The following is a 23,833-nucleotide window of genomic DNA, read 5'->3' as shown; positions in this document are numbered from 1 at the left end:
TGCTCCCTTCATCAGATTGCCTTTGACGGCCCACCACAGAAGATCCTGGGCAACCGAGGGCGGCACCTGAACGGGATCAGACATCCTACCGGCGAACTGCGACCACTGCATCTTGAGAGCCCACTGCAGAGATCTCATCGGCAGCCTGGCCTCTGGCACAAGTAAAATGCAGGATGCCATGAGGCCAAGCAACCTCAAGAACTCGAACGCCCGGAGACTCTGGGCATGTTGAAACTTGTCGACCATCTGCAGAATGTGATGAGCCCTCAACTGGAGAGGCGAACACTGCCCCAGTGATGTGTCGAGCACTGCTCTGATGTACTGGAACCGCTGGGTAGGTGTCAAATGAGACTTATTTAAGTTTAGGGCGAAGCTCAGCTTGTGAAGGGAGTGGCAGGTGACGTACAGATGATCCAGGACTTGCTCGGGAGAGCACGCTCTGATCAACCAATCATCCAGGTAGGGGTGGACGTGAATTCCCCCCTTTCCTGAGATACACTGCCACCACCACCATCAGCTTGGTGAAGACCCTCGGGGCAGAGGTCAATCCGAACGGCAGGACCCGAAACTGAAAATGCGAGTCGCCAACCGTGAACCTCAGGTACTTCCTGTGCTTGAGATGAATCAACACATGAAAGTAAGCATCCTTGAGGTCGAGAGAAACCTAACCAATCCTGAAGTTGAAGGGCCTGGAGGACTTGAGAAAGAGTTACCATCTTGAACTTGTCCTTCCTGAGGAGCTTGTTCAAACCACGCAAGTCCATGATGGGTCTCAATCCTCTGTCTTTTTTCGGGATAAAAAAATATGAGGAATAACATCCCTTGTTCCTCTCCGCTACAGGCACCAGTTCTATGATGCCTTTCTCCAGCAGGGATAGGATTTCCTGCGCAAGGATTAGATCCGGACACTTCAAAGAGAGCTTCCCCGGTGGATTGTTGTGAGGTCTCTGCCAGAAAGGAAGACAGTAGCCGTGGGCTATGATCTCCAGAACCCATACATCTGAAGTAATGGCATGCCATTCTCCTAGATGCTGCGCAAGTCTTCCCTCTAACCGGCGAACCATGGGACATGGCCGCATGACTGAGCTGATGCAGCTGCAGCAGTGCCTGAGGGCAATGAGGCAACTGCCCAAGCAGCTTTGGCACCTAGAGTACCGTGCTTTCCACCTCTGTTACTCCTACGGTGGCCCCCTTTGACTGGCAGCTCCTCTCGATCTACCAAAGGTAGAGTAGTACCGAAAGGAAACTCCCCTTTATTGCTGTCCCCTAGGACGAAAAGGCAGAGGTTGACGAACTGCAGCGCTCAAAGACTCCGCTGCAGCTTTGGAGGTCTGCAACCTCTCAAGGCTCTCGTCAGCCTTGCTGCCAAACAGATGGACACCATCAAAGGGCATGTTGAGAAGCCTGGATTCCACATCAGGAGCAAACCCCGACAGTGCTCGCAGCCATAGACCGGCTGACAGTCTGCAGTGTCCAATCCCGACTGAACTGATTCACACATGGCATCCTTGCCATCTTGCACGAGGGCTAGAAAACCATCCTGTTTTTCCCCTTCGGGAATATGCTCAGCCGCCAACGATGCGCAGTTCCCCAGAGTGTGAGTGAATCTCGCCAGGGCAGAGACTGAGTTGGCCGCCTTCAAAACAATACCCCCCAGAAGAAAATAGCCTTCTTCGCCAACCATCAAAACACTTGTCGTCCATATCAGGAAGGATGGTAGGGTACACCGCCTGCTTTGCTGGGGCCGTAGCCGCCTGCACCACTAAACTCTCCGGAGTAGGGTGCGATGACAAGTAGCAGGGGTCACTACTGGCTGGGCGGTATTTTTTCGGAAGCGACTTACTAACCGGGAGTCTCTCCAGAGCAGTCCAAGCTGCCGCCACCCTCCTTTGTAAAGCCATGTGAAATGGCAACACCAGGTCGTGGGTGGACCTTGATCCAGGATGACCGTGAGATCATCCTGATCAAAATCACCAGGTGGAGCAGACCACCCAAAGTACTCAGTCACCCTTGACATAAGACGCCTATACGAAGATTCGGCATGCGACCTAGGCTCAGGCCTGCCAAACTCCACCTCCGGAGAGGTGTCGAGACCACCGGCATCATGCAAGGGCTGTTGGAGTTCTTCCATCTGACTGTGCCTCGACAACAAGTCATCAGGGACAGCAGGAGGCACAACTATCTCCTCATCAGACCCTTCTTCCACCTCAGAAATATAATCCAAGGGTTGGAACAAATCTCTGGGAGGAGGACCAGAATAGGGCTCAAAAAAAGGCCTCACCGACTTACTAAGAGCCTTTCTGAGAGGTTCCACAGCCCCCCAGGGCACCTCCGGTAATAACTCAACAAACGACGAAGGCGCCGGAGGAATCGGCATTGGTGTCGACAACCTCCTCGAGGACGGAGCCCCGAGAGTGTCCCTCGAAGGGACACGGCGCCGATGGCGTCGACGCCTTCCTCGAAGACTTCACAGGATCCACCGGTCTCGATGGCTTCAAGGACCTGGACCTGGCACGGCTACGTCGATCTTCCTTGTCCGATCGGGACCTCAGCGGCTCCCGATGATCGTGCCGACCACCCGAGCCCGAAGGCTTGCGAGCAGTGGACCGAGCTCATTCCCTGCCGGCTTCTTTCGAAGGCGCGGGCGGAACAGTGCTGGCGACGAAGACTTGGTTGGACAAGTCAACAGTCTTGCAGAATCTTCCGACGGGGAAGGCGACCGATGACTGTTCTTCCTAGAATGCCTCGAAGAGGCAGAGGAATGGCGCGAACCACTCCGGGACCGAGACCCCCTGGACTTCTGGTGACGCAGAGTCACCTCTCGAATCGTCGGTCGAAAGGCCAGTGGATGTCGACTTATGTGGCAAGACACCCTACCTACCTTTAACAACTTCTTACGATCCCGCAAGGCCTTGGATGTCAGGGACTGGCAGTCATTGTGTTAGTTGGTGGCGTGGGTTTCGCCGAGGCACCAGAGGCAGATGTCGTGCGGGTCTCTGATGGACATCTTCGACCCGCAGTCCTGACATTTCTTAAAGCCCGACTCTGGGGTCGCAGAAGAAGACGAAGACATCGTAATCCAAAGGAAGAATCGAGCACGCCGAGATTCCGAAGCAAAAACGTTACAGAAGAAACAGAACTGAGGCTACGGGCGCCGTGCATCCTATATATAACATCCGGTGATGTCGATCCTCGACGGAGGCCCTCGAGGAACAACGTATCGATGTCACCGACACAGGACGCCCTACGCTGAAAATTTTTCCAAAGCAGCACAGCTGTGGTCATTACCTGTCAGAGATACGGAATAGGTCGGAGGACCCAATCCCCTCGAATGATGTTTTACTACTATGACTATCCTCATGCCAAGAGGCCTTCAGGCATACGTGCGAGTAATAAATCTGAGTAACATAACATGCAGATAATCAACATGAAGCTAAAGTAAATGATCATGCAGTGCCATTGCTTGAGTGGATAAGGCCTACGGTAAGGTCCATTGGATGCACATATCCAGATCATAGACAAAATTGGCACATGCAGCTCATTCTGAAAACGGATGGATGCCCTTTACCACTACCCTCAATCTACAATAACTACCAATGGTGAAGTATCATACTTTTCCTTGTACTAGGGTACTAGGTAGGCCTGTCCCATCACTCAGCTTTTATTGGTAGTGCCTTTGTCTGGGACGATCGGTCAAACTTAATAGGCATCATGCTAGGGGATGGAACGCAAGATTACTTATTACATGCAAACAATGCACTTGTCCGTTTACCAGATATTGCACACTGCATCCCAATTCTCCTCGACAGCATTCACTTATAAGGAGCAATAAAGGGCTATAAAGTAAGTCTTCATATATCAGAGCTTATTCCAGTACACTCCAGATGTGGGGGAGCCTTCAGGGTGGTGGTCCCTTATAAATGCGTCTTAAATTAAAATTCATACCAAGGATAAAAATAGACATGTCTTTTTTAATCTGCACACAGTGTCTTTTTTTGGCCTATTATTGCCAAATTCTACATCACAAACAATGGAATGACTTTCCCTAATCAATCATGAGAAGTATACATTCACTCAATGATGCAATACTGCAGCGTATCTGCCTTTCCTAGGTTCTCCCAGTTAAGGTCCTGGGTAAAAATATAAACAAATACTAGTTTAGAAAATGTGTATGCCGACACATGCGGCCACAGTATCTTGAAGGTTAGCGAGCTGGTGGGAGGGCTTGCACTGCCTGCCTTATGACGGGACCTCCAAGTGAATAGCCTGAAGATGAAGAACTGCAGAAAACCGAGGCATGGAAGGTTATTGAAAATGGAGTGGTGGACCCTTATGATATAGGCAAAATTATGTTTCTACGGTGCACTAAGATCACCCTGGCATATAAGACCACATGTACTTCGGAGCTACACAGCAAGATATTGGGAACCCTCACAGAAGAAACATGGCAGCTTTCCGCTCTGTTCTGCTCGATTGGGAACCTTGCTCAAGCCCCATGAAGTGCAGGGAAAGATATATATATATCCACCCGAGAATGTCTGTCAAGATTGGGGACTTGTTTCAGTTACATTCTTCTGAGGTGGAAATCAGACCCAGGCCACAAAGATGCCAAATGGTTGTTCTCTTCCCTCAGTTAAGTATTCCTGGAATATATGGTCTAGCCAATAGAGTACAGACCAGTTCATTGGAGGAATTGTTCGTTCTGCAGGACTGTTTTGTTTGAAGTCATCCAAGGGGATTAAAGACAAACCTTTGATGGGTACTGTCTGGAATGGACACAGGTGGGATGGCAGAAGCATATGAATGACCAGTGCACATTTGTTTCTGTGGTTTTCCTTTCTCTTGTTATGTGGTGTTCTGCTCTACACAATTGCATGGCAATATGTCAAGATGCTGGTTGATGTAGTGTTGTATAGTAACCTATCTAGCCCTTCACATGGACCACCACATACTTAGTTTGTGCCAGCGTTATCCTCTTCGGGGCATTTGGATTGCACTCTCTAATATCTAGATGCATGAATACACCACCAACCTTTCAACCTACATGAAAGGGATTCTTAGACATAAAATGCATGTTGTGAATGTCTCCATGCTAATTGGGAGTCACTTTTTTATTTAAAGATGAATCTCTATCAACAAAGACATATCAAAAAAAGAAAAAAGATCTTGAGACGGAGTGACCTGAAATAGGTGACAGTGGTGAAGTTTTGAGTTTATATGACTTGGAATAGCTACACAAACTTGACCTGGGACACTATAGATCCTGCCACTTGGTCTATTTGCCCATCTGGGCACTGTTAGCCAAAGCCTCTCCCACTTAAGTTATAGGAATCTTCTGAATGGCTCTCCTGTAGGAATTCCACCAATTCTTTCCCTGAGAGAATTAAAGGTGTTAAACTAACCCATATTGTCTTGAGTCTTCTGTTGTACCCTCACTGTGACAACACTTGGGGGTCATTTTCAAATCCCAAAGTGCAAAAGTAAGGAATAAAAGCAAGGCATCAGTCATGTCCCTCTTACTTTTACCCTATGGGGCATTTTACCACAATTCAGAGAGAGTAGGGCAAGAAAATGAGTACATTTCCATGGTTTTCCGCTCAACTTTCAGTGCTGGCGTAAAATCGTTTGATCTGAATTATCATGCAGGTGTGAAAGGAATGGATGTCCAGGCAATCTGCCTGCTTTTAGCATAAGCTAAAAAAAAGCGGACTCAAAAGGAATCAATTGCGAATGTTGTCCTCCATTCATGGCAGGCCTTTCTCCTTTACAAATTGGCATAACATCAATTGTGCCTGCTTTACATTTTACTTTTAAAGTCAGTTTTGTAAATGAGGAAAATTACATCGAGGTGGTTGGACCCACAGCACATACAGGCTTGTCTTGGATGTCCCCCTCCATGCAAGTGACGCTAGTTATAAAGTTACCCCATTGGAGCTTTAGCAATACAAGGTACAACTTAACAGCATTTCTCAGGCGTGTAAAATTGCACGTGCACAACAACTCTTAGATATCTACTTTTTTGTGTTGTAAAAGAAAAACAGTGAAAAGGTCAGACTCACCACAAAAACAAGTGTATGTGTTGGGCACTCGTGCAGAAACATTCTGACATGCAGGACATCGCCAGCCACCATTTCCATCTGCAATGAAAAGATTAAAGAACAATGTCTAGGCATTCGTCAAATACACTGGTATTTACAGCACAATTTCCATAAAAGTCAGAGGGTCTGTTCCTAGCATATTGGTTTCCATGTTAGTAGACCAATACCGGTCATGACCTGCAGTAGACTGAGTTCGAAAATGCATCAGTTAACCATATGAAATTCTGAGATTGGTCTACATCAGCATACGTTACATTGACCAAGAGATTTTCTTGTGTCGTTTTTTAATACACTCTCATAAGTAACCAATACTTCCAACACAGAAAGCCACGAAATACTGTCATATGTATGATGTGGAATACATTTTGGATAATACTGTGTAGACTGCCTACACGAAGAGACCTACATTTCAAAGGTAGCTTAAATGGTTTAAAAAATAAAAAGAGATCTAACATAGATATAGTGATGGGCAAATGATGCAACTGTGATAGTTACCAAACACATTTATCTAAGGGGGCAGGACCCTGTCGGTCCCTAGAGATGGCCACACATCCTCCGTGCTCCCTCTTGACACCCAAGCTTGAAAAGCAGCTGCTGAGGTTGATGAAGGTGGGCTAAACCGATAGTGATTAGAAACAGTAATTTGAGAGCTGTGAGAGATCTCAGCAGCCCAGAAATAGGGGTAGAAGTACCTGTCCTATGACAAAAAGAAAGCATAAAGTGACAAAGAAGGTGTATATGTTTGTCCCTCAAAAGCAACAGGCAGCTGACACTCAAATGTAATTTAGGCCTGCAGATGGACCACAGTGGTAACTTCTTTAGCGTCATGTCACCGGGACAAATTTCAATTTTGGATTCTTGGTACAGGCTTTGTAAGAGGGCTACCTCCTTGGAGATGCAAATGATTCCATGAAGGCAAACATTGGAGGGTCTATCTTCGAGACATACAGGATTGGAAAAAAAGCCTAGGCCAAGTGGAGGCTAAAATAAGCAGACTTTCAGCTGAAAGGTTGCCTTGAATACTGCCAGTGGTATGTCCATGCAATTCAGCCGGCAGCATTTTTTTTTTAAACTTCTTTTTATTATTCAGCGTGGCAGCAAAACACAGGCGAACAGCGCCAGGCAAGTACAATATGAATACAGTGTACACAGTATGGGCATACAGAGATTGCTTCACACATTAACACAAAACCATAGGAATGTTTATGACATGGGGGATGGTGGGAGAGAGCTATGACAGGGGCGAGGACCCAAGCTGGTGGGGGGAAGCAGGTGGGGGCGAAGCTTCCGGTGTCGTGTTGAGGTCGAACATGTAAGAACGGAACCTGAACCAGATGTTCCTAGGCCTGGAGTGGGTAGGTTGCATGTGAGACCAGGTTTCCTCAGAGTCCGAGGCCCACGTGACCGCCCTTAGCCATTGGGCATGTGTGGGAGGTGAGGGGCGAAGCCAGCAGAGCAGGATGGATCGCACCGCGAGGAGCATGCAGAGGCCAGCCAGTTTTTTGGGGTTTTGGGAGAGGCCTGGGAGGTCATGAAAGAGACAACGCCGGGGAAGAGTCAATGGGGTGATCAAGCATTGCAGACACCGTCGAGCAAACCGCCTCCCAGAACTGTGAGAGGCGGGGGGGGGCAGGACCAAATCATGTGGATGTAGTCGGCATCATCTTGACCGCATCTAGGGCAATTAGAAGGATGATCACTGGACATGTGATGCAATCTGATCGGGGTGTAGTGGAACCTATGCAGCACTTTGAACTGAATAAGTTTAAAACGGGGGTTGAAGGACACTCGGTGAGTGCGCTCGCATAGGTGTGCCCAGCGCTCATCTGACATTTCCACCCCTAGGTCCACCTCCCACGCTCGCTTAAGTTTAGCAAATTATGGGACAGATCTGGACTGCAGCATAGAGTATAACCTGGAAATTTTGCCTCTCATGGGCGAGGGGGAGGAGAGTTCCTCGATGGCAGGGTCGTCCGGTGGTAATGCGGGGAACGTTTGATAATTACTCTTAAGGTTCCTACAGAGAGACGAGTATTGGAGCCATACGCTCTGGCCGCTCCTCAAGGGCAATGGAAGATCAGGCCATTCAACGAATATACCCTGATCAAACACGTCACGCAGCAACTCATAGCCCGCTTCAGCCCAGCGTCGAGCCGTGAGTGGTGCAACCCGTGGGACCCCCGGGAGGAAGTTCCAAAGAGGGAGGTTGCCATGGAAAGTGTAAGCAGTTCCGGTCAGCTTCCATGTTTTTGCCAATGCGAGGGATGTGCAAGCGACCGGGCACTGTGAGTCCAGTGCCAGGGGAGCGGGTTGTATCACCAGGGAGCGGATGTCGCGATCGCAGAGCGCAAGCTTCTCGAGTCGGACATGAGGGGGCGGGGGAGGTCCGTTGTATTAAACCAGTAGGACGTATATTGGATCTGGGATACCAGCCAGTATTTAAGGAAGTCAGGGGCACCGAAGCCCACGTTAGTCATAGGGGTGGACAAGGTCTCGAGCTTGAGACGGACCGCACCCGAGTGCCAAAGAAAGGAATTAACTGTACGGGTCAAATCACGAAAGAAGTCCACTCCTGGCCACAAGGGTACATTGGTGAACCTGTAAAGCAACTGGGGCAACACCACCATTTTCAATAGCCCTATTCTGCCTGCAAAGGATATCGGGAGCTTGTCCCAGGCTAGAACTTTAGCCGTCAGGTGTGTAAGATACTTCTGATAGTTCTCCTTGAAGGTTAGCGCCTGCTGGCGCGTTACCTCTATCCCCAGGTAGGTGAACGTGGATTGAGCCCATGTGAATCCCAGGGTGTCAGGAGGGGGGAGAGTGCATTCTGTGAGTGGAAAGAGAGTGGACTTCGAGCAATTCACCTTAAGGCCCGAGATCCGGCCAAACTGAACGATGTCCTCCAGTATTGGGGGTAAGTTGATGGAGGGGGAGCGTATAAACCACAATGCGTCATCCGCATATAGGGACACTATGTCCGCCTGACCCGCAGTGCGGAGGCCTCTGTTAGCGTGAAATTGGCGGAGCATATCAGCGAAGGGCTCTATTGCTATAGCAAAAATCAAGGGAGAGAAGGGACACCCCTGTCTCGTCCCCCTGGCGATCTCAAAGAGAGGGGAGCAACGGTCGTCAGTGCGGACCCTAGCCACAGGGTTTGAGTAAAGCAATCTGACCCAAGAGAGAAAGGAGGGTCCAAATTTGCAGCTCTCGAGAACCCGCCACAGATAGCGCCATGAAACTGAGTCAAACGCTTTTTGCATGTCGAGCGTGGCAGCCACTGCGTGTGTCTCGGGGCTAATTCTGTTAATTATATTAAATAGATGCCTTAGGTTCAGGGACGTGGAGCACGCCGGGACGAAGCCCGCCTGATCTGGATGGATGATGGATGGTAAAAAGGGAGTTAACCAGAGCGCCAGAGCCTTTGCATATATTTTGACATCACAATTTATAAGTGAGAGCGGGCGATATGAACCACATTGCAAGGGGGATTTGCCAGATTTAAGTAATACTGTGATTGAGGCCTCACGGAGTGAAGGGGGAAACACACCAGCCTCCACCGACTCTTCCCAAAGAGCCAGCAAGTGGGTGAGCAGCAGTGACTTATAGCGCTTGTAAAGTTCGACTGGGATACCATCTGAGCCGGGGGCTCTCCCCGAGGATAAGGAGTCAATGGCATCTGAGAGCTCCTCCAGCGTAAGTGGGGAATCAAGGGAACCCGCAGTCTCTGGAGATAACGTCGACAAAGGAAGGGCTTCGAGAAAAGAGTCGATCTCCCCCATTGACACCTCATTTGAGTTAGAATATAGGGTCTCATAGAAAGTGAAAAATTCCGTATTGATGTCATGCGAGGAGACAGCCATAGAGCCGTCAGGCCTCTCGATCCCAAGTATGTGTGGGGACCCCGTCTCGTGACGGATCAGTCTCGCTAGGAGTCGACCAGGGCGCTCACCCTCCCCGTATTTCCTCGCCATACCAGGATTGTCCAGAAACCTTTGTTCGCGCTCCGCGAGGGATCGAAACGTATCTAGCTCCACCCCGATGTCCGCCAGGCAACCCGGGGTAGAGTGAAGTGAGCCTGTAGCTTCCAAGGTAGACAGTCGGGATTCACTCTCGGCAAGGTCTCTCCGGATCGACTTAAGGACCCCATTCTCCTTGGACAGCGCAATCCCTCTAATATAAGCCTTGAAGGACTCCCATAGAGTGGCCTGTGATGTTACCGAGCCCGTGTTCGTCTCAAAGAACTCTTCAATAGAAACCTTGAGCTCGGAACAGAACTCCGGGTCAAGTAGGGAGAGGGGTTTCAACCTCCAGCAACGAGTCCGGCCGGGATCTGGGCCCCAACCTATGGTAATAGTCACTGGAGAGTGGTCAGACAGGGTTCTGGGAAGGATCATTAACTGTATAACGTTCTTAACCAAAACGTTGGAGATCACCCATCGGTCAATACGGGAATAGGAATCGTGGACTGAGGAGTAGAAAGAATAGATGCGGGAATCCGGGTAAAAGAACCTCCATGCGTCTACCATGGCCAGGCGTGGTAAGGATGATAGTGCAGCATAAGCTGCCCTGGAGAGATGACCGGGCTTGGAACCTGATCTATCGAGGGCTACGTCAAAGATTGTGTTAAAATCACCCCACCAGAGGATGGGGATAAGGGGGAAGCCATCAAGAAGGGATGTGACCTGTACATAAAACTCCGGGTCGTCCAGGTTAGGGCCGTAAATGTTCAGCAGAACCACTTCCTTGTTCTGAAGCGTGGCATGCAGCAGAACATACCTGCCTTGGGGGTCAATTTGTGAGGAAATAAGGGTGAACTTGAGACTCTTCTGAATGAGGGTCATGACCCCGCGGCTTTGAGTGGAGAAATCGGTAAAAAATCTATGTGGGCCCCAGGTTTTAGCAAAACACGTGCACGGTTCCGTGCGGGCATGTGTCTCTTGTAAAAAAAAGAATCTTGGACCCATGGCGCTCGGCCTGCAGCTGGAGCTGCCTCATCTTTTCATAGTTGCCCAACCCCCGTACGTTCCAACTCATGAAGGTCAAGTCACTCTCGGCCACAGATGCAGTGGCGTTTGAGTCGGAGAAAATGTCGATAACCAGTGGATGAGTGCTACACCGCGGTCCGCCTTCGCTGCCAGCGCCAGCAGAACCCCAAACATGTCCCACCCCCACCCACACCCCCCCCCCCCAAACAGAGGGATGGCAATCCCAACCCCCCTCAACCAAAACCAAACTAGAGGCATCAGCGCTTGGGGGCCTGTAGGCCGAACTGGCCGCGTCGCTCCGGGCTGCGGCAGATCCAGTAGAACATAAGGTGCCCACAATAGACATTGCATGTAACATGGACAAGGTACTTTGCCCATGGTGGTATGGCACATATTTGTAAGATTAGCAGAACAAGCAGGTTATGGGATAGAGGATCAGTGCGGCCCCGATGCAGGGAGGCGGCCGGACCTGGCCTCTCCCCGTCGGGCACAAAGGGTAACTGTAGGACCATGGTCAGAAAAAGAGGGTCAGCCTGGGAAATGTTTGTCCATAAACTTGGAGGCCTCCTCCGGAATCGTGTCTCCGGTGGAGCGCGGCCCAGGACCCAGGAAGGAGCTGCCCAGCAGCAGCGATCGCAGCTGCAGCACCCCCGGAACGGTGGGGGGCACAATCCCGCACAGCGGGTCTCAGCAGAAGCAGGCAATGGGGGCCGGAACCCCGAGGCGCACCGCAGGTCTTCACCGGAGCGGCCAGCAGTCTCCGGGATTCAGGGAGGCAAGCGCGTCTCGCCCAGCCAGGTCTGATAATGGCGCGAAGCTGCGCTGCCGATGGGGGAAGGGCGAAGGGGGGCCCGGATCTCAGGATCCCCAACCACAATCTGAGCAGGAACAGGACCGGGTGGTACCCAGTCGCCTCAGGAGATGAGTCGTACCCTCCAGGGCCAAGTAACAGCACCAGAAAGTGCCCAAAATAGGATCGTGGGATCTACCCACCACGGAGAGACACACTCAGGCGGTCATCTTGTTCGACGCTCATCAGCGCCCCCTAGCCGGCAGCATTTAAACCAAACAGTGATTTTGGCAGATGGTAAATCTGGTTTTGTCAACTGCTGCCAGATTTACCACCACTGCCCAGCTAGAAATAAGCTCTTAAGTGCACAAAGCATTTAGTAAAGCCAGGGGGGTGTATGTGGCATCCAGCAGAGTAGTAGCAGTTTAGGTAAGGGAATTGCCAATGAGGCAAATCTCACCTCCTGTGGTTGGGGGCCCATATCGAGTGTCAAAAAGATTGGGGTGGGTTCAAGGATTGAGTCGATCCACCCTGTTTGTCGGTTCCAACAGCACCCCAACACCATCATACACTCCTAAAGCAAATGCAGAAGTCCTGCACACTACCTGACGCACTTGGTACAACCTGGGTCTAAACAGACAGAAAAACAGCATTATTTGCTTCAGGGTTCTGTGGTATTGTATACAAATATTGCAGTATATGAGACAGTATCTTATGTAGATGCACTTTTTGATTGCGTGCACTCTTTAGCCCAATGATCAGATGGGGGTGGAGGGGCAGGGGGATTCCAATTCACCCTCTAGTCAACCTGACCTTGACAATTTCTACATGTAGGATGGAGACACAACTAATGAAAGGTTCCATGCATTAATGTCCCCGCAAAAATGTTGCAGTTTTTTGCGCAGACATTATTACATTGAACAGTTTACAAGGGGACATCCCTGCAAACCGTCCCCGTACATGTCACCATATATAATATTGCCAATGGCTTTTCCCAGTGATATTATGTATGTATTACCCAATGTGTCATGATCCACAGAACACGCCCCTTTTGGACCTCATGGTCCTCGTCACAACGGGGCTTGCACTCCTTGATACTCCCAACATGGCCGTCTAACGTGCAATATCTTCCTTGTCCTTACGTCAGACGTAGCGTATTTACAAACAGGCTGCGCCCCCGCAGGCCCGCACATCTCAAAGCTACTGCAAGCAGCGACTAGGTGTGTGCTCCGTAGTTCGCTACACTGTTGTCCTTGTTCCTGGAACTCCTAATTCCATTCCCATTACCCTCTTCCTTCCTCCTTGTTTCTCGGACTCGTGTGCTATGTGCTTACCTTCTTCGTTCCTGGATCCCGGAAGGTCTGAATCCTGGAGCTCTGAACGCACGCTGGAGCCAGAAGAGGCTCGCGCGGGCTTACACAAGACCAGGTCTGTGCGTAAGAAGACACCGCCCAAGAAATCCTGCAAGGATCGCTCCCAGGTGAGAAGAACAAGTTACTTACCAACTGTAACGTTCTTTCAATTGGATGTTCCTCCCAAGTATTCCTCATCTTAGATATATCCTTACCTTTAGGTTTCGCCTTGGAATTTTTTTTCTCTTTCTCCAGCAGAGGGCGCTCCACTGGAGGTTGCGTCGTCGATGTCCCTCGGCGGCATCCGTCGAGTAACAATGTCATCCCTCTTATAAGAGCCTCGAGTGTGCCTGTTGCCCTCAGTTCTGTTTTTTCGTATAATCTAGTCCATAGATCTTACTTCGTTTAAGGTATGCCTCTTTAGACCCAGGCCCTAAAAGAGTTGAGAGTAATACACGTAAACTGTACAGTGGGGTTAGGATGGGAGGGTATATGAGGAATACGTGGGAGGAACATCCAATCGAAAGAATGTAACAATTGGTAAGTAACTTGTTCTTCGAATGGATTGTGTCCTCCCACGTATTCCTCATCTTAGATAGACTCCCAAAGCAGTTTTGTCTCGGAGGTGGGAGTACAGTATCCTTTTTTAATCATGTACAGAATGTAGTACAGATTTTGCAAACAGACCTCCTTGAGAAGAAGTCGAGTCCAATGCATAATGTTTTATAGAGGTGTGCATAGATGACCATGTGGCTGCTGCACAAATATTTTGCACAGGGACACCCCTTTTTAAAGCTGTAGAAGTTGCCATGCCCCTGGTCGAATAAGCTCTTAGTCCATCAGGTGGTTATTTTCCTGCCAATCTATAACCTTCTGTTATGGCTAAGATTATCCATCTGGATAAAGTTTGTTTTGTTACCGGAAGGCCCAGTTTACGTCCAGTGTATTCCACAATAATTTGATCACACTGGCAAATCTTTGCAAATCTAGAGATGTAAAAACCAAGAGCTCTCCTAGGACCTAGTCTATGAAGTCTTTCCTCTTCCTTGCTTGTATGAGGGGGAGGATAAAACGTAGGCAAAGTTACCTTTTGTGACAGATGAAAATCCGAAACAATTTTTGGTAGAAAAGAATGTTTAACCCTAAGAACTACTTTGTCCTCATAAAAGATGGTGTGAGGAGGTCCGCTCGAAAGCGCCTGCAACTCACTTACCCTGCGGGCTGATGTCAATGCTACAAGAAGTATTGTTTTTAATGTAAGGAGCCTTAGTGGGCAAGAATGTAAAGGCTCAAATGGAAAACATGTGAGAAATTTTAAAACTAGATTTAGATCTCACACTGGAATCTGGAAAGGTACTGGGGGAAAGACATTATTTAAACCTTTTAGGAATTGAATTATCAACGGTATTTTAAAGTGAGATTCTTCTTCAGAAGAGCGCTTAAAGATGGATAGCGATGCTAAAGATCCCTTTATTGTCCCAACCTGGAGCCCCAGATTGGCCAAATGTAACAGAAAAGATAAAATTGTGGGGATATTACACTGAAAAGGGTCCACATTCTTTTCTCTGCACCAGCTACTGAACTTGTTCCAACGACACCGATACAGAGACTTAGTTGCTGGCCTTCTGGCCGAAAGCAAAATCTCCATCACGTCATCCGGAAGGACCCAATCCTTGTATCTCCGCCTTTCAGAAGCCATGCGTGAAGGTTGAGTGTGTTGACCTCCGGATGGAGAACATGACCTTCCGGTCGCAAGAGAAGATCCTCTCTTCTTGGAAGACATATTAGAGGGCAGATGGACATGTCGAGAAGGTCCGGGTACCACTTTCTCCTAGCCCAATCTGCAGCAATTAGGATCATGGTTTTCCCGAACTTTCTCAACCTCCTAATTACTTGAGGGATCACAGGAATTGGAGGAAACGCGTTGAAACTCCCATTCCACCACAAACGCGTTCCCCCAGAGCTCCTCTCGGGGGAAATTCCCTTGAGCAGTACAGTTCGCACTTCCGGTTGACCCTGGTCGCAAACATATCTACTTGAGGGGTTCCCCAAAGAGCGAAGATCTCTTGAATGACTTCCTGAGCTATCTCCCACTCGTGAGACTGTGCTCTGCCTGCTCAGAGCGTCCGTTGTTGTGTTTCGCTCTCCGGCTAGATGAATTGCCGATAGAGAGATCCCTTCTCGTATTGACCAGAACCAGAGTTGCATCGCCTCTCTGCACAACGGTAGTGACCCTACTCCTCCTCTCTTGTTGAGGTAATACATGGCCACTGTATTGTCTGTCATTGTCAGAACATTCTTTCCCCGTACAGAGGGCAGAAAGGCCTTCCGTGCTAGTCTGATTGCCCTCAACCCCAGAAGATTGATATGTAGTTTGGAGACCAACGTCCACCGATTGTCAGGTCGTTGATATGGGGTCCCAACCCTGTGAGTGAGGCGTCCGTCACTACTGTTATCTCCGGCCATGGTTGCCAAAAAGATTCTCCTCTGAGGATATGATGTCTGCAAGCCCACCATTGTAGATCCTGTGCTACTTGGGCTGGGACCTGCAGTAGATCTGACATTTCCCCTAAGAACTGGAACCATTGAGTTCTGAGAGCCCATTGAAGGGATCTCATTCTCAATCTGGCTTCTGGCACCAGGAAAATGCAGGATGCCATCAGACCGAGCAACCTGAGAAAATCGAAGACCGGAAGATGCTGGGCATTCTGAAACTTTGTCACCATCTGCAGAATGTGGTGAGCTCTCACTTCGGGAGGCGAGGCTTTGCCCGAACAGGTATCCAGGACTGCTCCTATAAATTGGAGCTTCTGTGCCAATCGCGAACCTCAGGTACTTTCTGTGCTTGAGATGGATTGGCACTTGAAAGTAAGCATCCTGAAGGTCCAATGATACCAACCAGTCCTGTAGTTGGAGAGCCTGAAAGAGCTGAGAAAGTGTGACCATCTTGAATTTGTCCAAAATGGGTCTCAGTCCTCCGTCTTTCTTTGGAATAAGGAAGTATGGGGAATACCAACCCTTGTTCCTCTCCGCTACATGTACATGTTCTATTGCACCTTTCTGTAGCAGGGTTAAAACTTCCTACAACAGGAGCGGATACGGATGCTTGGCAGAGTTGTATTCCGGAGGATGATTCTGAGGTTTCTTTAGAAAAGGAAGGCAATAACCTTGGGATACTGTTTCCAGTGCCCAAGCATCGGAAGTAATGCCCCGTCATTCTTTCAGATGCTGTGAGATCCTGCCTCCCACCGGGGTCTTGTGGGTCAAAACCTCAGAGTGGTTTTGCGGCAGCTGCAGCAGCGGCTGATGGTACAGATGCTGTTGCTGGGGCTGATCTAGCACCTTTTCCTCTTCCCCGAGGACATTTTCTTTGATTGACCTGCCCTCTTCCTTTTCCAATTGAGGAATAATAGCGAAAAGGACGACCCCTCCAGGAAGATCAGCCTGTGTAGGTGCGTTGCTGAGGTTGTCTTATAGCGGCACTTAGAGATTTTGTTGCCGCGTTGGAGGTCTGTAGCATCTACAAACTTTCATCTGCCTTGCTACCGAACAACCTCGAGCCATCAAAGGGCATATTAAGAAGTCTGGATTGCACATCAGGAGCAAACCCAGATTTTCTTAGCCACGCAAATCTGCGTAGCACTGTGCTAGTCGCCATGGACCTGCTGATACCATCAGCTGTGTCCAGTCCTGATTGAAGGCATTCTCCCGAAGCCTCCTTTCCATCCCTTATAATATCTAGAAAGCCATCACGTTCTTTGCCTTCTGGGATGTGTTCAGCTGCCGCTGACAAAGTCCCACAGGGTATAAGAGAACCTTGCTAAAGTACAGGTTACATTAGTAGACTTCAAAGCCATACAACCCGATGTAAAGATTTTCCTGGACCATGCATCCACTTTCTCATCGTCCCTATCTGGAGGGATTTTAGGGTATGCAGCATTTTTTGTGGAAGTAGCTGCCTGTACTACTAAGCTTTCCGGAGATGGATGTTTACTGAGGTTTTCAGGATCAGATGTACAAGGTCTATACTTTGCCACAAACTTTCTATTCACAGCCCCTATGGCTTCAGGATTTTCCCATGCAGAACTAACCCTTCTTTGAAATGCAGTGTGAAAGGGTAAAATGGGGTCTTGTTGGGGTGTTCCAGATAATATTTCTGTCATGCCATCATCATGATTGACTGGTGAACTCCAACCCCACCCCATAAATTCTGTAACTCTGCCCATTAGTCTTCTATAACTCGTATCCACTTTTTCTGATGGGTCTGGTTTGTCAAATGTATACTCTGGAGAAGTATCCAGGCCACTTGCTGTTTGCAAACATTCTTGCAAATCTTTAATTCTTGATTGAGGATCAATTAATTCCTCTGGGACCGATCTTGTACCATATCTAACACCAGCAGAGGTTACTTCCTCTTGTTCTGATGAATCTCCCTCATATGGATGACATGGTCCTGAAAAACTCATGTCGACTCAGGTTGAAAAACCTTTTCAGGCATTACAGGTCTTTCCGGCATTACAGGTCTTTCCTTCAATAGATGTTTGGGCGTCGTCGAAAGTGTCGATGGCGCCGAAGTCTTAATCACTTCCTTCGATCTCGTCGAAGGAACTTTTGACGATCTCGACGTAATCGTCGAGGAAGCCGTGGAAACCGTCGAAGGAACCTTTGTGGTCTTCGAGCACGAGCTCGACGTAGCTTCCTTCGAGTGAGTTGTCGACTCGAGGAGCTTCGAAGTCTTCGACGGCATCGATGTCGACTTCGATGGCGTATGATCTTTCAACGCCATTTTGTTTCCCTCTGCCTTCGATTTATGCACCGAAGGATCTGTCTTACGAGGTGATCGAGAAGAATCGCTCGATGATGTTCTCGATGTCTTTTTATGAGCCTTTCTTGTTTTGGACCTTCCTCCGTCACCTTTTTCGTGAGCAGGACCATGGTCGTCTTTAGCTTTTTTTGAGGGGGTCTGGGCCGCGTTCTCAAAAATGTTTAACATGGATGCTCGACAGTCTTCCCAATTTCTTGGAGAGTCATGTTTGGATGGGCATGTTATAATCTCTTCCGAAGATGTCGAAGAGGATGAAGGAGATCGATGCCGTCTTTTCTTCACCTTAGAAGACGAAGAAGATGATTTCCTCAATCTACTTCTCGAATGTCTTTTACGATGAGATTTCGAAGACTCGTCCAAGTCTTTCTTTTTTAAAGTAGGCTTCGATAAACCCTCCCCCATCGCCAGTTTACCTCTATGCTCTTTTAGTGCTTTGTGGGTCATCGACTGGCACGAACCACAGTCTTCCGTTCGGTGGTCGGGGCCGAGGCACCATATACAGTTCTTATGTGGATCCGTCAAAGACATTTTCTTTCCACATCTTAGGCATTTTTTAAGGCCTGTCTTCGGCGTGGAAGGGTTAGAAGACGACGACATTGCTTTTTGTCACGAAATACTAAGCGCCGATTTACTCGATCCGAAGCGAATGGAAAAACGGAACTGAGGCCAACGGGCGCGCTCGAGGCTCTTATACGAGGGATGACGTCGATACTCGACGGATGCCGCTGAGGGACATAGACGCCGCGACTTCGAGTGGAGCGCCCTCTGCTGGAGAAAGAGAAAAAAATGTCCAAGGCGAAACCTAAAAGGTAAGGATATATCTAAGATGAGGAATACGTGGAAGGACACAATCCATTCGAAAGGGGGAATTCCGTGACAGTTTGAGACGCCAAACCACCGAAGTCGAAGCCGACATGGAAGCGGCTGTTCAGGATCTCATGCGTGGCATGCAAGAACTAACGACCGAGGTACAAAATTTAAAGGCGGAAAACGCCGCTCTCAATTAGTTCTATCCGGTGATTCTGCCACAAAGGAAAGTGTATTGCTGGGCGGCATTGACGACAAATACCATGGGTCAACAAAAACCCTTTGTGGATTCCTCGATTCTCGTTTGGTTCACTTTACTTTTAAGCCCTACTACTTTTCAACCCCTAGGGCTAAGGTTGGCTTCATAATTTCACACCTTTCCGGAAATGCTCTAACTTGGGCTATGCCCTTAGTCAATTCTGGTGATGCCCTCCTGGACGACTACGACGGTTTAATACAAGCCCTTAAAAACATGTTTGACTGCCCTGAGCGGGTCTATAGTGCCCAGGAGCGCCTGCTAGACTTTCATCAAGGATCCCAGGATATGCTTATGTATGTAACCCGATTCAAGCAATTGACCAAGGAAGCGGACTGGTCTCCTGAAGCAAGTTTTACACTTTTCAGTAGGGGACTGAATGAGGAGATCAAAGATGAGTTGGCCAGAGTGGCTCACCCAAGCTCATTCCAGGCTCTTATGGACCTTGCCATTCAAATAGATTTTCGTATCCAGGAAAGAAAGGCAGAAAAAAGGAAATCCATAGTAACTCCCCCAAAGGCATCCTTCGAGATTGCCTCCAAGACTGACACAAATCCAGGGTCAGCTGCTGAACCAGAACCTATGCAGATAGGAGCTTTCCGTGGACCCATATCCCTGCAAAAAAGGATGAGAAGGATTCATACGGGGCTATGCATGTACTGTGCCTCGGATAAACACCTGGTTAGAGAATGCCCTCTAGCCCCTCCTCGGCATTGAGGAAACGCCAGCTCCCGATCCTAGATGGAGCAATGCTTCGGGAGAGAGATGTTTGCTCCACGTCTATTCCATCCTTGAACGCTCCTGGACAAAACAGCCTAGTGATTGTACAGGTCCTTCTATTGCCATCCAAGAATAAGACCTACTCCATTTTGGCCTTGGTTGACTGCAGAGCTATGGGAGTATTCATTGATCAAGATTGGGTTACGTGTCACCACATTCCATACGAGACACGAAGTTCCATGCAACCGGTGGAAGTGATCGATGGAAGATCCCTCACTTCAGGGCCTATAAGCCTGCAGACTAAAGAGATCCAACTTTCAATAAACCATCACCAAGAGCTGATCCGATTTGACATCATTAAGTCTGCTCATTATCCCATGGTCCTGGGTATGCCCTGGTTACAGAAGCATAATCCTTATATCAAACCAGGCAGCAGGATCCTTATTTCTTGGATCTGAGTATTGTATGTCTCACTGTCTATTCCTGGAATCATCCGTGACACCTTCCAAAGAACCATCAATAGATCAGCAAGTTCCACTCATGGTTTCCAATATCGTATTGGTTCCAAAGGCCTATCAGAGTTATGCTGATGTGTTCTCAACTGCCATAGTCCAGGCTCTACCCCCTCACAGACCTGAAGACTGCGCCATAGACACAGAACCCTCAGCAGCGATTCCCTTTGGGAGGATGTTCATCCTATCCGAACCTGAAAAGAGAGCCCTACGAGAATACTTGGATACCAACGTTGAACATGGCACCATAAGACCATCGAAATCCCCAGCTGGAGCCTCTGTTTTTTGTTCCCAAGAAGGACACCAAGGAACTTAGAGCTTGCCTCGATTATCGTGGATTAAATCAATGCACCCTCAAGGCCTGCTACCCTTTACCCTTGATCTCGGATATCCTGGAAGCAGTGAGAGGAGCTGTAAACTTCACGAAACTGGATCTCAGGGGTGCCTATCATGTGGTCCGTATCACGGAAGGAGACAAATGGAAAACAGCTTTTCAAACACCCTTTGGACACTTCGAATATCTGGTAATGCCCTTTGGACTTGCTAATGCCCCTGCCGTCTTTCAACGTTTCATGGATAGGGTGTTCTCCGATATGCTGTTCATCTTCGTCATCGTCTACCTGGACGATATCCTGATCTATTCCAAGGACCTTGTAAGGCATGAAGAACATGTTAAGGCGGTCTTACAACGACTACGTGAACATAGACTCCTAGCCAAACCCAAGAAATGCCTGTTTAATGTGACCTCTGTTCATTACCTAGGATTTGTCCTTAGTCCAGAAGGAATTGGTATGGATCAGTCAAAGGTAAAAGCCATATTATCCTGGCCGGCTCCCACTTCTGTGAAACAAGTTCAATCCTTCCTGGGGCTAGCCAATTTCTACCATAAGTTCATACCCACCTTTTCTGAGATTGTTCAGCCGATCATTGCACTCTTGAAGAAAGACGCTCCCTTTCTCTGGTCTACACCTCAAGACAAGGCATTCCAATGTTTAAAGACAGAGTTTACTGAAGCCCCCATACTAGCCCAACCCAACATAAATCGACCAGTTATAGTGGAGAAGGATGCCACCAACTACGCCATAGGAGCAGTGCTGAAGCAAGAGTTTGAGGACAAGATAGAACACCCTATTGCTTATCTTTCAAGAACTGACTCCCAGTGAGACACATTACTCTGTCCTGGAAAAGGAACTGTTAGCCATCCATCAAGCCTTCACCGAATGGCGACACCTACGCCTGGGAGCGAGACATCCAGTCCAGGTCCGCATGGACCATCGGAATCTACAATCTACAAGTTCTACAATCCTTGGAGTGTAGGAACAGTCGTCAGGCCCGTTGGGCCTTCTTCTTTGCCCAGTACCAGTTCCACATCCATCATGTCCCCGGATCACAGAACATAAATGCTGATGCCTTATCCCGACGTCCTGACTACGAAACAATTGAAGACCGGACCTATCACAAGATGTTTCCCCACACGATTTTCGTAGCTCAAGCAGTCAGTCTCCTCGAAGAAATTCGGATACAAACCCAATGCTCTGAACTCTGGAAGGATATTTCAAGGAAGAATCAATGGAATCTAAGAATCAAGGATGGATACTTGTTCAAGGATAATGCACTAGTCATCCCCACACAGAAATTACAACAAAGGATAATCAACCTCTGCCACAATACCCTTCATTCTGGACATCGTGGCATCACCAACACCCTCCGTCTTATACAAAGACAATTTTGGTGGCCTAGAATGAAAACAGACGTACAACTGTACATCCAAGCCTGTTCTATTTGTAGTTAGAACAAACATGATAACAAGAGACCAGCAGGTCTCCTGCTACAACCTTGTAACGCTCACCTGATTCCCGTAGAGGCGCTGGTCTTGACTGGGCGTATACCGTATCTGCAAAGGTGATGTGTAACACACGGCTGGCTCTTTGGGCTGGACCTCTGTGCACTGTATGTCTGACTTGCAGGGTAAGATGTCTGCAGATAGAAAATATGGGATTAAGGAACTGGGTTATTGAATGTCTCTCTCTTCTTCCCTTTCTCTTCTCCTGTAGAACCCCAAAGGTTAACGCTCTCACCTTAGGTAAGTGAACGCCGTGCTCTCCATCTGCCTCGGGGCAGGGTGCTGTAACCAGTTTCTTCACTGGATAAGGGGAGCAGGCCTCTTGACTTCAGAGGACTGCTGTCCGTCGTTTACTGCACGAACGGTAAGTTTCGAGTAATTCTAATGTCTTTAAAGTCTTTAGTAATGATGTTTCTTGTTTTGCAGGGTTCCGGCGATGGCGGATGACGGGCTGAAGTGAGTTGAAGATGGAGCCCGTGTGATGAATAGAAGCGCCTGGAAGCACGTAAGTAAGCGCTTGTTGCCTGCTTCACGATGCGCTCTAACTGTCTTTTTATTTTGCAGGTTCAAGTTCGGAGCGGCTGCAGGGTGCCGGAATACCCACTGGGTTAGATGTGGAAAGGAGTAATGGCACGTGAGTATTAAAGTCCCCCAATGTCTTTAAACGCACCTTGTTTTGTCTTTCAGATGCGGGATGCAGCGCCGAAGGCCTCCGGAGCGTGCGAAGAGTTGGTAAGCTTTTGTCTTTCAGATGCCGGAATGCAGTGTGAAGACCTCCGGAGCGCACGAAGAGTAGGTAAGCCTTTGTCTTTCAGATGCCGGAATGCAGCGCGAGGCGTTGGTGACAGCCGATGGACCAGGTAAGTGAAGAGCTGTCACTGAAGACCGTAATGCTAACCTGTTCTTTCTTGTCTTTATAGGTGTTGCTGAAGACTGGATTCAGGATGGTAAGCCTTTTTCCTTAGGCCCAGGATCAGATGCAGAAGACACGATGAGCGTTTTGCTGCAGAGGATGCAGAATAACGCAAAGCAAGATTCATCCATCGGGTGTGGTTTAAATAGCCTCCTGTAGTGCTTAGATGTCTCCTTCCACAGCCATGCCTAGGTAAGAAAAGAGTTCCTGCTTTCCAGAAGAGTTCCAGTGTTCTGAATCTAGGGAGTGGCTCCTGCCCCACCCAACAGGAAAAGTAGTTCCAAACAGAAGAGGATCAGAGGCTCAACTGGCAGGCAAGTAAGCAGCATGGTCTGCTGCAGGTAAGTCCACCCAAGCATTATGAGCCCGGCGCTTCCAGCGCTGGGACTGGGCATATTTATGAGCCTGGTGCCACTGGCACCAGGACTGGGTCCAAAAGGTCCCAATTGGGACTGGTTGGCACTCGGAACCTGGGTTATGGATCTGCTTCCAAGGGAGTTGGGAAAACCCTGACCTTTTGGAAGCAGAGATCATGACAAACCTACTCTACCAACAAGACCATGGGAATTCATCGCTACAGACTTCATTGTGGAATTGCCACCTTCCAGGGGATACACGACTATCATGGTTACCATTGACTTGTTCACTCACATGGCTTACTTTACACCCCTGCATAAACTACCCCCCTCATCAGAGCTAGCTGGAATCTTCTTGGAACACATTTTCCGCCTA

At 48.7% G+C, this 23,833-nt stretch overlaps 1 protein-coding gene across 1 annotated transcript in view; it reads right to left on the bottom strand.

Annotated features, from left to right (window-relative positions):
- NFX1 (nuclear transcription factor, X-box binding 1) overlaps positions 1–23,833 on the bottom strand; it is a 2,569,209-nt gene that overhangs the window by 2,144,616 nt on the left and 400,760 nt on the right. Inside the window, exon 4 of the mRNA XM_069620539.1 lies at positions 6,060–6,137. Within this exon, the coding sequence (XP_069476640.1) occupies positions 6,060–6,137 (78 nt within the window). The remainder of the gene's footprint in view (positions 1–6,059; positions 6,138–23,833) is intronic.

The sequence above is a fragment of the Ambystoma mexicanum genome, chromosome 5q, assembly GCF_040938575.1.
Source record: "Ambystoma mexicanum isolate Mex_15411 chromosome 5q, UKY_AmexF1_1, whole genome shotgun sequence".
Classification (NCBI taxonomy): domain Eukaryota; kingdom Metazoa; phylum Chordata; class Amphibia; order Caudata; family Ambystomatidae; genus Ambystoma; species Ambystoma mexicanum.
Note: the sequence above shows the minus strand (reverse complement) of the source record. Positions and strands in the feature narration are given on the sequence as shown.